This window comes from Alligator sinensis, unplaced genomic scaffold, assembly GCF_000455745.1.
Source record: "Alligator sinensis unplaced genomic scaffold, ASM45574v1 scaffold321_1, whole genome shotgun sequence".
NCBI lineage: Eukaryota > Metazoa > Chordata > Crocodylia > Alligatoridae > Alligator > Alligator sinensis.
The window spans coordinates 997356-1010543 of NW_005841969.1; the positions used below are offsets into that span (position 1 = coordinate 997356).

The window sequence follows — 13188 nt, forward strand, 5'->3', positions numbered from 1 at the left end:
GGGAAAGCGTGGTCATGCTTGAAGACCGGCTACAGATACAGGTGGACTTAGACAGGCTAGCAAGTTGGGAGGATCGGAATCTGATGAAGTTCAACATCGAGAAATGTAACGTGCTCCACTTTGAGACGAGCAACCCCCAAAACACCTACAGGCGTGGCAGCACCAAACTGACCGGAACCATAAATGGAAGGGATCTGGAGGTAATAACAGACCACAGTATGAATATGAGCCAGCAGTACCATGGTATAGCCAGTACGGCAAATAATACTCTGGCTTGCATCAATCGATGCATCTCCAGCAAAGCCAAGGAGGTGATTCTTCCGCTCTACTCAGCACTGGTAAGACCGCAACTGGAATACTGCATCCAGTTCTGGGCACCACACTTTAACGAGGACATGGACAAGCTTGAGAGAGTCCAAAGAAGAGCCACCCATATGATCAGAGTCTTACATGGCAAGCTATACGAGAAAAGGCTGAGGGATCTGGGACTCTTCAACCTGCAGAAAATAAAGCTGAGTGGAGACCTGGTAGCAGCTTACTGCTACACTAAGGGAGTACATCAAGGGCTCAGTGAGCAACTGTTCACGCGGGCACCCGAGGGGAAAACCAGGAGTAATGGCCACAAACTCCTGGAAGACCAATTCAGGCTCAACGTTAGGAAAAACTTCTCCACAGTCAGGGTATCTAGACTGTGGAATAAGCTCCTCCAGAGGTGGTGCAATCAGCTACCCCAGAAATCTTCAAGAGGAGACTAGACCCAAAACTTCTAAAATTCAATGCATTATCTTGACCATACAATCACTCAAGTGAAAGTTGTTCCCAAGCAAAGAACTACATTATTTTAAATACATAATATGTTCACTCATTTGTGCTGTTATAGCTATTGTGAACAAAAAAATTAAAACCCAGACAGTTTATGGTATATTTCTACCTAATTTAAAGTTATCATTTCAACCTACCACCTCAGCTGAAGTACATATCAGACTACCTCAACTTATTCTTCTCTGTATTTCTAAATGCTACAAGCTAAGCATTTCCAAATCCATTATTTGTTGTATTGCGAGTAGAAGATATTTTTTCATGACAAAGTACATTTATTTAGTCAGCAAAGCAAGAAAACTGAATTTTAACAATTGATTCTAATCTTCTTTTGCATTTGCATTTTTTCTTGTTGACTGAATATAGTTTTTACATTGTATTAGACACCTTTAGTTACTAAACAGGATGGACATACTTTATCTATGAACGTTTAAGCTATTATACATTTATTCAGATTTGTAAATCTTTATCTCCTATATTATAATCAAAATAGTAAAGACATTCTTTTCTTCTAGACAATTTTTTATTTGTGATGTTTCAGGATCTATTTGGAATTCAGTTAACATTCAAAACAGTGGCATGTTTTTAGTTGAACAATTTGGATGCACTGAAACAAGTTTATGTAAATATGTTCTGCAATTAAAATTGATTTATCAATCAAAGGAAGTATTGTCTATTTACAGTAAAGACAGAAAAACTTAATTTTCCCAGCCACAAACCAAAATCTGGGGACCACAAGACACAATTTTTCAATATGCACAAACACCAGTCACTGATCTGCAACTGGTGCCCAACTCAAATAATAATTTGTCATTAAGGCTAAGTACAGACAATTAAAAAGCCCATGATGAATCAAGTCAATCTCCGCAGGTCAGTCTAAGCTGCATAGATCGACCCAATAAACAAGTGAAGACATTCACTTTTGATTCCAGAAATGCAGCCACCTGCCTGCAGTGGTCCAGACCAGAAGCCAGGGGGCGCCAGAGCACACCTCCCTGCTCAACTGGAGCACAGCACTGGGGCAAAGCTAGTCCACCCACCCTGGAAGGCGCAGTTTGCAGGGGAGGTGCAAAGCATCCTAGGATGCTGGGGGACTGTGAGTTAATTGATCCCCTCCAAATTCAAGTTAAGTCTGATACTACATCCATCTAGTTTTATCTTAAATGGGTTTCACCCATTTTGAAAGGGGCTTATGTGCCCTGAACTTCTGTTGTGTTACAGATTTGAACTGGTTTCCAATCACTTATATCAGTTTGTGTGTTGTTTCTGTCCCTAGTCCAAGGGACTTCTTAAGACAAGTCATACCTAAAAAGATAAAAAACAAAACAAGAGAAAAATAGCTACATAACTTTCTTCAGGAGCTGCATTTAAAATTATCTGGGAGCTTTAAACAACTTAAGCTGTTGCAATCTAAACAACCTGAAAGCTGCAGTTTGGCCATCCCAAACTGTAGTCAGTGAAATGAATGGTTTCTAGTCACCTTGTCATTCAAAATTTTAGAAAAATCTTGGTCTCAGACATGTAGTTTTTATCTATGGATTGGAAGAGAAGCATATACTTTCCTGCTCTATCAATTTCCAGTTGCTCAAATTTGAATGAAATGGAAATTAAACTGAATATGCTGAGCAAAGTGAAACCAAGAAAATATTCTGTACCAGCAAAAAAAGCTGTTGCTGTCAAAAGCGGCATTAGCAAGTCAACAAACCGCTTCTAAGCTGTGCCAACAACTAGAACCAGTTTATTGGTTTGACTGTCTTTAAAACTCTGACATTTACTACTTATATAATCCATCTATTCAAATGATTTAAATAAATGTATAACATTTAGACCTTAAGAAATGCTTTTCATAATTTAAAATGTAATTGTAAACATTTATTTTTGAAATAATAGATTTTTATTAATTTGCATTTCTGAGCACCAGAAACAGATTTCCATGTTTATGCACAGATGAGGTACTGTAAAAACAGATGAGGACAAATTTCCCCAGTCTTCCCAAAATGCTCAAGCCTTCATCTCAGAATAGAAAAGTAATCCATCTTCTTTTGAGACAGCTATTAGGATTATTAACTAGTATCCATTTTAAAGCAAACTTTCTGAGCACATGTCCACTAGAAGGAGAATATAGCAATTCAGTGGTGGCCAACCTGTGGCACAAGTGCCATGGGAGGTATGGGCAGCCGCCATGTAAGGCAGACAGCAGATGAGGGAGAGAGCAGGGACCAGAAAGCAGAGGATCAGACTGGGCAGAGACCAGAACGCAGAGCAGCATATTAAGCAGGGGAAGGGGATTGAAGTTGTATTCAGGGAGGGCATGGGGTTTTATTTGTGGCATATGTGCCAGAAACATTACCAATATTAAGCCTCATTAAAACACAGGAGGTATACTATTTATTGTTCACTGTAAATTTAACTGATTAAACAGAAAGAAATAAAATAATATATTTGATGAATGCCAAAAGCATTATTAAAATATTTGCTCAACATTTCTGACCAGCTCTAGAACTGGTCAAATGCCACAACTAAAAGATTAATCAACTAAGTAAACCAATGAATATCAGAGTTCACTCTGTTTACCTCCCCTCATATAATTCTTTCTTCTTTCCTAACATAGATCATTGAGTGCTTTTAGCAGACTTGATCTTTCTCCCTCACTCCTTTTCACTTTTCTGTTTTGTTCTCTTTCCCAGAATTGGGTTCTGTATCTCACCCACATAATTTTGTTCTCAAGTTTTCTTATTGCACAGCTATCCTTAAATCCTCACTCTCTCTTTAATAACTTATCATATCCACTTATGCAACATATCCATACTATAAATTCCTATACACGACTTAATTTTTTTTTTACCAAATGTGTAATAACAAGAGTTAAGTCACATATTGATATGAAATATTGTTTCAAGGGTTCTATTACAATACCCCTTTTGTGACTTCTTGACTGTTGTGACTAGGGTGCCAACAGGAGAAGAATATGCAGTTTTCTGCTACTTTACCTTTCCCAGCCTTTACTTCTGAGTGATCTTTTTCAATCAGCAGCTTTGCCTCTGCTGTGTTCTTTTGCCTTCCCAAACCTCAAAGGAATTAAATTAAGTAGAGGTGCACCAATACATCAATGCCATATTGGATCGGCACCGATAAAAGGACAATTAACATTACTCTTACATTCACATACAAGGAAACCTCATTAAATACACTATCATTAAACTGCTGCCAAAAACATGTGCTCAGAAATGGAAACCAACTATCTAGCTGACTAAATACAGGCAACACTGAGCATGACTATAAAACAAGTTGCCCATACTGGACAAACATATTGATGGAAATATGATTTTACCAGAAGAAGCTCAAGGGCTCTCACTGGGGCTAGAACTGACACCTATTTGATCAGCTTGCCATACTAGCCCCTGTGCCACACAACACAGTGATGGGAACCTACAACAAGCACAGGTTACTGCAGCCGAGCTGAATAAGATATATGGTAGTGAGTCTCCCTCAGTGCCAGCTTTTTTTCAAGTCATGGCAAGCTACAACACCGCACATATTTCGACGTCTTCATTTCCACAGCCGAGCAGTGCCTTCCTTTCCCATTTCCAATTATTCTTGTTTCTCCATCAGCTTTAAACAATCGGGCAATCATCAGCAAATGGGGCCTGACACATATGATTAGTGTGGCCCCACTCTCCATGAGGTGGAGCCGGGCAAGGTTGCCCTGCAACTCATCTGATTATAAATTTGTGGAGCATCCCAGGACTTGTTACAAGAGCATCTGGTTTCAGTCATGAGTGGGGGACTAATTACACATGGATCCTTTGTTGGGGGGGGGGGGGGGTGTCTGGAGTATACAAACACACACACATATTAAGCTGTGCTAAGCTATGGGGCCACCATGGCTTGAAACACTATTAACTCTGCTGGGATCCAGCCCAATGAACTACACGGAAAATCATGACTCTTTTGGCTGTGAACTAGTATCATGCAAAGTTTGTACTATATATAAGTAGGTACAAAAGTGCTATTTAAAAGTGTGTTTATGGAGTACCCATACTAAAATTTGCAGCAGTTTCTAAAAAGGTAAAATGCATCAATTTGGATGAACTAAGTCTATGGGTACCCATAGTAACTTGCCTACATGCCAATTACTACAGGCATGTTTATTTCAGTTAGTGTTTTCAAATTTGCTCTTAACTTCCATGTACTCAGGGAGGTTAGGGTCTGATAGTAAGGGGAGAAGCAGCTGAAGGGGGAAGAAGTTGGGGGACAGAGGGCAAGGGGGCCATCTAAACCCCTCAAATTGATTTCCCCTCCTATAGCAGTGGGAGGAAGACAAACTCAAAGCAAATCTCCAATAATTAGATTTTATACCTGGAAAATTAACAAATTTATAATTTTTCCACGTACAGAATCTAATTATTGGGGACTCATGCTATATTCCAGGTCATTTTACATTCAAGTAAATGTAGTATTTAGATATGGGTCTACAGGAGCTTTCTGAGGCTCTTGGGGTCATCAGCTGAAGAGTATTTTGGATTCTTCTGCATCACCCTAAGTCTATATTACTAAAAGTCCTTTCTTCACTACCACAATCAAAAAGTCCTTGCCTTTACTAAATCCAATTTGCTTACATGGCAAGTGAACTTAAGCCAGTAAAAGAAGTAACACTGAGCATATTTAAGAAAACGTCTGATAAATTCATTTTGCCTGGCTATTCTTAAGGACTACAAGAAAGAAATGAAAAACAAAGAATTTCCATAGCAGACCAGACCAACTGAACAATCTACTCCAACACTTAGTTAGTGGCAATAGCCAATAGCTAAGACTTTGTCAAATGAAAATCTCAACACAGACCTAGCCAGTTGAGTCTGATAACCTGACGAAGATGATGACAGTTTTCTTTCTTGATTTTTTCCAGGGATCTGAAATCTCATATAATAACTACTCCACAACTATTGAGACAAATATAGACCCTCTCTAAAAATGAAGCTAGGCTCTGGGTCCTGATATCTTGAGAATTCTAGTTTGATTATAATACTATGCCAAAAAAACCTTTCTGCTCATAATCTCTACACATACATTGTCTCATACACAACTATTCCATTTTGGCGGTTAATAAAGTCCAAGATTACTCCGAAAACCTAATTCTGTATTTCACTCACTATACAGGTTCAGTGAAATATAATGAAAATATCTAAAATTTGGATTATGAAAAATAATTTGAGAAGTCAGAGCTACAGAAAAACACATTTAAACAGTTTACCTGTAACCCAAAAATTTAATCTTATCTATCTTTTAAGCATAAAACAACACTAAAAGCTGTAGATTATCGCTAAAAATAAAAAGTTACTCATATTATCATAGTTAATTCAAATTCCCTGTAAGAAAAAACCCCCAAGACCACACAAGAAAACTCAAACCCTCTCAAAAACTAACCTCCTTGTTAAACAAAGATGAAAACATACACTTAGGTATTGCTGTTATCTGTCACAGAGCTTCCCCTCCCCCATGGAGGACTCTGAACTGTGTTAAGTGCCTTTAGCAAAAACAAGCTCACAGGATATTTTTACAGGTGTACTGGGGCACAGTGCCAACCCTTGCTAATTAAAAGCGCCTGCATATCACCTGTATCGGCATCCCCGTGCTGAAGAAATGGTGGCAGGGCACTCTGAACTAAAGCTCATCCAACATGTTTTATTTCAAAGTGTCCTGCGTCATTTTTTTCAGCACAGAGGCACACGGAAATGCCGATACACATGACGTAGAAGACTGGAGCGCGTCAGTTTCTGTGCTCCAGCAGACTTAACTGAGTCTGCTCTGACACGCTGGATTTCCAGCATGTCAGAGCAGGCTCCCCGCACATGTATAGGAGCCCATAGGTATCATCTTTACAGGCTACTTTAATCTACACCAGTGGGATGATAAACAGCAACAGATCCCCCTTTTTTTTCAGATCAAGTTTTATGATAACCAGAAACAGATCCCCCTTTTTTTTCAGATCAAGTTTCAATCAACTAGTTCTTATGCATACCCCAAGTCAAACAGTAGGAAAAAAAACAAAGAAATTATTCCATCCAGGTGCAATATGAAACAAAATGTAGAGCAGAGGACCATCATGCCTCAAATTAGCTTGCTGTGTTCCTTAACAGCTTCACACATACTCTGAACAGCAAAGATGATGAAACAAACCTATGGTATTTGACATGACCCTCACAAGAGATGAGTAACTGCCCAATACTACTTTGTGGGATGTAAATGAAAGAGGCAAATGAAGGGAGCCTAACCCCTCTCTCTGTCAATTTTGTAGACATCAGGCAACAGTAGGGCTTGGAGCGGGGGGAGAATCACTCATCTAAAGCAAGCAGAAATCTCTCTCAGATATAGGACATCAGCATTTGCAGGATCTAAGCACTGATTTACAAACATTTTTCAGCCAACATCACTGTGAAAATAGCCCTCCAACTACGAATCAAGAGGCAAAACAAAGCAACACTTCCATAGGTGGTGTTTTATCTACTTGCCAACAAACTGTTCTAAATCATGTTCCCAAACTACACTATAGCCACAGAGTAGTACAGGGCTTTAACACTATTCAACTATAGGGTTAAACATAGCTTGAGTCCAGCTCTACTGCCACTCAGAATCTCCTAAATTTTGCAAATGACCACAGAGTTCTGAATCGCAACAGTGAAAAGTCGTATTAATATAAGTAAATTTCATTTAGCTGTTGCATGAGAAATTCTCATGAGCATCACTCTCAATACTTTGGGGGTGATTATGTGGGAGCTATTCCCCAGGCACATGCACACACACGTGCGCATGCATGAGACAGACACCCCAAAACAAGAGATGCTAGGAAGCCATACAAGTAACAGAAACCAACTGTTATCCATATAGCAACCAGTCAGACATAACATGGGAAAGCAAAGACAGCATGCTTCTTCCTTTAAAACAGGGGTGTAAAATTCATCTGGCCCTGCAGGCTGGATGAGGATCTCTGAGCTGGTCTGCAAGCTGGATCTGGCCACATCAGAGCCACTGAGCAGGGCCAGTCCATGGGGCACCATGTGCAGCCTGCTCCCCATGAAAGCCTCCTGTGCTGCAGGCAGCACCCACTGGCCCCATTCTGGGGCTTGTGCTGCAGGCAGTGCTCAGGCTAGACTTGGCACCATGAGCACTGGCTGTAGCCCAGGGGGCTGACACAGGGCATGAGCTGTATATGGTGCCTCACCAGCCCAGTCCTGAGCGCCGGCTCCAGAGTTAGCTAGGATCAGGCCCCAAGCCATCTGTGCACACTAGAACCAGTGTGTAGGGCAGTCTAGCAGGGCGCTGCATGCAGTACATATCCTGTGCCAGCCTGTTACGCCACAAGCAATGCGTGCAGCGCCAGATCCAGCCAGCAGGCAGCACAAGCCCTGGGGCAGGGCCAATGCTACATGTGGCTCATGGGCTGGACTTGGTGCTCCAAATTCTGCTTGCAGCACAGGGCACCAGCTGTGTGTGGCACTCGACCCCAGACAGTCTTGCATGCTGGCTCCAGGAAAAGCCTGATCTGGACCAGCCCCAGAACCACTGTACAAGGCTAGTCCAGCATGGCTAGTCTAGCACAGGCACTGCATGCAACTCACAACCCAGACCGCTGGGTTGAGCTTGCACACCAGACTGGCTCGGCAGACAGCATGCAGTATCAGTCCAAAATCCATGTGTCAAATCATGTGAGTTAAGGTGGTAAGGGGTAGTAAGGAAATAATTTATTTGCAGAAACCAGAAAGCTGGAAGGATGGAAAAGCAATAGGCTTACTTCCCCAAGATAGCAGAGAAAGAAAAAAGCAAGTAGACATCCAATCCTGGCTTTGCACTAGCTAAGAGACTCTGGAGTGAGAAGAGTGGAAGAAACAGAACACCTCTTCTAGCAGTCACAGTTTCTGGAAAGACCTTCACAGCATATCACCCCCACTGAATCTAACAACATCATGCTGATAAAAATACCGGCAACCTCTTCCCACTGGATATGATAGTAGGGCAAATTTCTTACTGTGGTGCTAACTTGGTTATGGGTGGGATATCAAAATAATATTTTGTTACCACTCTCAGATTTCCTTTTTCTTCACATGGTAAAATCTCTAAGCCCTGTATATGAAAACACGTTTGCAAAGCAGTGCTGAGTTACTGGAGAAATTAAGAAAAAATGAAAGAACTTTAAAAAAAAAAAAAGTGTATTTCCCTAATGCAGCATTCAGCAAACTTTTCAGACTGTAGGCTGGAAAAATCCAGCTCTGATTAGAGAAGAGTGGGTGCTGGGACTCATCTTCCCCACCACGTTTCCCCCCCACCCACACAGCTCTGGTCATTGCTGCTTCTCCCCATCATGGCACATGCAAAGTACCCCACTGCTGAAGGCAGCAGAAGCCCCATTACTGTAGGCTGGATCCAATGGGTCTAAAGACCATAGGTTGCCAGCCCCTACCCCTGTCCTAGTATTTAAGATACCCTGGTCATGAACTGGTACCCCAACGTACAAACACAAAACAAAAAGACTGGAAAGGTGGTAGAAAACGAAATGGATGAAAAGGGGAAAACTGGAAAACCAGCATTCAGAACAACACACAGAAAGATAACCTATAATCTATCAGAGGAACGTTAGTATGCAATAAACTAGGGTATGGATTAACAGTGCACTAGCCAGCTTGCATCAATTCCCTGAACAGACCTTTAGTATGTGCTAAATAACTTTCTCCAATCTGTAATTTCCTATGGTGACGTGTCCCCAGTCAAAATCAGTGGCCAATTTTCAGCACTTCACACCTGTTCACCTGTTGTAGCTCATTAGTATACCCAGGTGACCTACATGCATGCCATATTAAAGCCATCAAGTGTACAGGACAAATTAAAAAATTACATGAAACGAGATCACTGATAGCAGTTCATCACTCAATAAGGTTCTCTATAGCTCAGAGATCTAAATCTTGGGACGTGCAACCTCCATCATTACAAGTTTTTAACTGTAGGTTAGACTAGTGGTTCACAACCTTTTTAGACCCAAGCACCTCTCAGAAAATGCCAGCTCCTAGCTTTCATGGTTTTCTTGATCATGGAAAAAGTACAATTTCTCTTTTGCAAAGAACTCAAAGACCACAACAGGTCAGAATATTTTTGTGGATTCCTAATTCAAAATCTCAGGGTTTATCACATAAATCATATCTAGGTGTTTGCACACCTACTGTGCTGCAGCACCCTGATTATCACTGGGTTAGACAAATATGTAGCTGGCATAGTTCAGACAGGGATATTTCTGCCTGGTCCAGAGGACTGGACATACAAGACCTCCTGAGATCCTTTCCATCTCTATTATTCTATGTTGTTAAACACCATTGCATCCTTAGTGCAATTCTTGACAAACTGGAGTCCTGATTAAGAACCACTGTTACCTAACAAACATGGCCAGTATTCTCTGCACACCAGTGCTGTGGTCTGCAGGAAAGCTCTGCAAGCGTTCATGGCTGCAGAATGGTTTGTGAACAAAGTTTTCCAACTTGGTTAAGAGAGAGTTGTATCCTATTTATCTACCACACCAAATTCTTCTTTTTAGTTTAACCTCTGTAGGAATTGTGAAAGACAATGAGCTGTTATTACATCCCTCAAATCAAGAAAACAAAAGTTCAGCATGAGCAAGGTTAAAGAATTGAGACTGACACAGTTGAAAAAGCTCCTTTCCTAAATATTATCTAATATCACAGAAAAATGTGTATTTAAAAAAAAAACTGTCACCGCTCATGGGACTTATCTCAGGTTTTCTGGGTGATCTCAAATATAGAATGTTGTTTGAGGGGGATGGAGATTCAAAATCCTAAAGAATTTTGAGTTTACAATCCGCACAAATTTATAAGGACCCCATCTTCTGCAGAGTTGTAGAAATACAGCCCATTACTTGTATAAAATCATGCTATCATTTCTACAGAATATAGACCAGTGTGATACAAAAGAACTTCACAAAAGTTATTATTAAAACAGAATCCCAGTATCTAAATTAGGATGATGTCCTTTGGTATTTTAAGGAAAATAATTTTTCTAATCATTAATTATGAAAACAGGTCTGAGGTTGGATGCAAACCTTTTTAACTTCTGTGTTTTTTATCATACATACTTTCCTAAGATCTTATATGTATTAACATGGCAGAATAAAGAAACTCCTTCCTCCTACCAACATTTTATACAAATACGTAAGTGGAAGAAGAAAAAGACTGAAGAGAATTTAGAACCTTTCTAATTATTGCTCTAAAATAGTAATCAACTATTTACATTCTGGCACAGAAGTGGACCTTTCCTTTATATAATTAAGGAAAGCTTAATTTGTTTCCTTATATTGAACAAAAGTTGCCTTTTATAAAGTACAGAATTTTCAAAAATCAGTTTAATATTTCTGATACCAATAGTTTTCTTATTTTAAAATTAAGCAATTCTGTTACAATATTCTATTAAGCAAATCTATTACAATAATATTTTACACGCACAGATTTCCTGCAAGGTTGATACATTTAGAAAGAAAGCAGAATACCTTCAAAACACTTTACCTTGATAGGAGCTGTTGAGAACTTGACTTTTCTGTCTGGCTCAGGATATTCATCTTCAGAAAGTCCAGGAAGCTCCTCATATTCGTTGTCATAGATATACTCCTCTTCTACATCTAAAGTTTCTTTACCTTCAGAGCCCTGGTTTTCTGACTCTGCATCCCTGTCATCATCAAAACCAGCATTCTCTATTCCAAAAGCAGTGGTAGAAAATGCACTGAACTTTTCTTTCTGATTTTCCACCACCTGCTCCTCCTCCTCCTCTTCAGTGTCCCCCTCTTGTTCCAGACTGTCCTGACCCTGTGTGACTGCAACCTCCTTCAGAGGCACTCCCTCTTTTAACTCTTTCTGACTGACCTCACTGTCATCTTCAAACTTCTCAATTCCTCTAAACATATACTCATTTCCTTTCCCTTCCACAGACTGAAATTGGAATGACTGGTCCTTTTGGAACACATTTTCATTCCCCGAGATTTCTTCCAGGACTAGTTCACCCTGATTTCTCTCTACCCAGGGTGCCTGTGAGGAGGCATTAGCTGACCCCCACTTAGCTTCCTTATCAGATGTGATGCTCCCATCCTGCTGCTCCCTGTTACCCACTTCTACATGTGCTTTGCTCAGCTCACTCCTGCTATGGCCTAAAAGACATACAGACACTTTGGAGGATGGACTCTCCTCTGCAGATCCTTCAGTGGCAGCAGGTGATTCCCTATCGCAGGAAAACACATGATCTTCACTTGGACTACTCTGACTTTTGGAAATTTCTTTGGGTTCTTCAGTATCACTATCACCCAGGAAACTTTCCAGCCTCCTAGAAATGGGCCCCGCATTCAGGGAGGAGAATCTCTGTCCACTACTAGGATGCTGCTGCCTTTGTTCATCACTGCTTTGATTTTCAACTCTTTCTGGGGCAACATGAAGGCTCACATCTGTATTGAAATTAAAGTGATCCACCGCACTGCTACAATCAGGAGAGGCTGAACCACATCTCTTCTTATCTTCACCTCGTTCACATTTGCTGGGAGTATATCTGTCCATTGAACTCCGCTGCTTTATATTCCTCTCAAAAAGTTTCCTAGTCTCAGAAAACTTTTCTGCCAGGGCAATTTTGTCCAGATCTCCCTCCTCATTGCTGCGGACAATTTTGTCGCTGGCGGAAGGCACAGGCTGCGAGTCTGGGGGGCTGGAACAGGGGCTGCTGCTCATATTAAAGAGGTTATTTTTTTGGACGCTGAGGAAAGATGGGCTGCTTGGGGAAGGCCCAAGATCTGCTGGTGCTGTCCTGCTGATGACCTTGGCTTCAACAAGCGGGCTGCTCTCACATGCCGGTGTGGAAGAGGAGCCCCCCATCTGCATGAACATGTTTTTGATCTTGTGTACTCGGTTGCCATAGGTAGCAGCTCTACCTCGACTGTGCGGGTCGCTTCCCCCTCCATTGGACGAGGCGTTCAACTTTTGCGGGAGGCTGGTTTTGCTGGAAGCACCGTCGGAGCTGTTCACCCCATCGAAGGAGCATTTGATGGCGTGAAAATCCGATTTATAGGCATTTCTGTGTGGCGAGGCGCTTCTCAAAGTCCTTTCCCCTTTCCCTTCTGTCTTCATCATGATCAGCCTGGAAAGCCCTTTCTCTCCGGGGCAGATCGGGGGCCAGCAGCGCCGGCCGCGCTCCCCCTGCCCGCCCCGAGTCGCAGGGCAGGCGGAGGGCGGCGGGATGGAGACGCCGCGTCGAGCCGGGCGCGCCTTCCGTGTTCACATGGAGCCGCGTCGCGGGCAGTGCGGGTCCGGCGTCCGTCTGCGCACGGGCAGGAACCTC

At 41.6% G+C, this 13188-nt stretch overlaps 1 protein-coding gene across 4 annotated transcripts in view; it reads right to left on the reverse strand.

Annotated features, from left to right (window-relative positions):
• The window catches only part of LOC102384507 (neurabin-1-like), an 83108-nt gene extending 69926 nt beyond the window's left edge, over positions 1–13182 (reverse strand). For 3 of the 4 annotated variants that reach the window (XM_006020794.2, XM_025200485.1, XM_025200484.1), the window contains exon 1: positions 11379–13182. In XM_006020794.2, coding sequence (XP_006020856.1) covers positions 11379–12980 — 1602 coding nt within the window. In that variant the 5' untranslated portion in view covers positions 12981–13182. The remainder of the gene's footprint in view (positions 1–11378) is intronic. The other variant, XM_006020793.2, reaches the window with a different exon arrangement.
• Between the last annotated feature and the right edge of the window lie 6 nt (positions 13183–13188).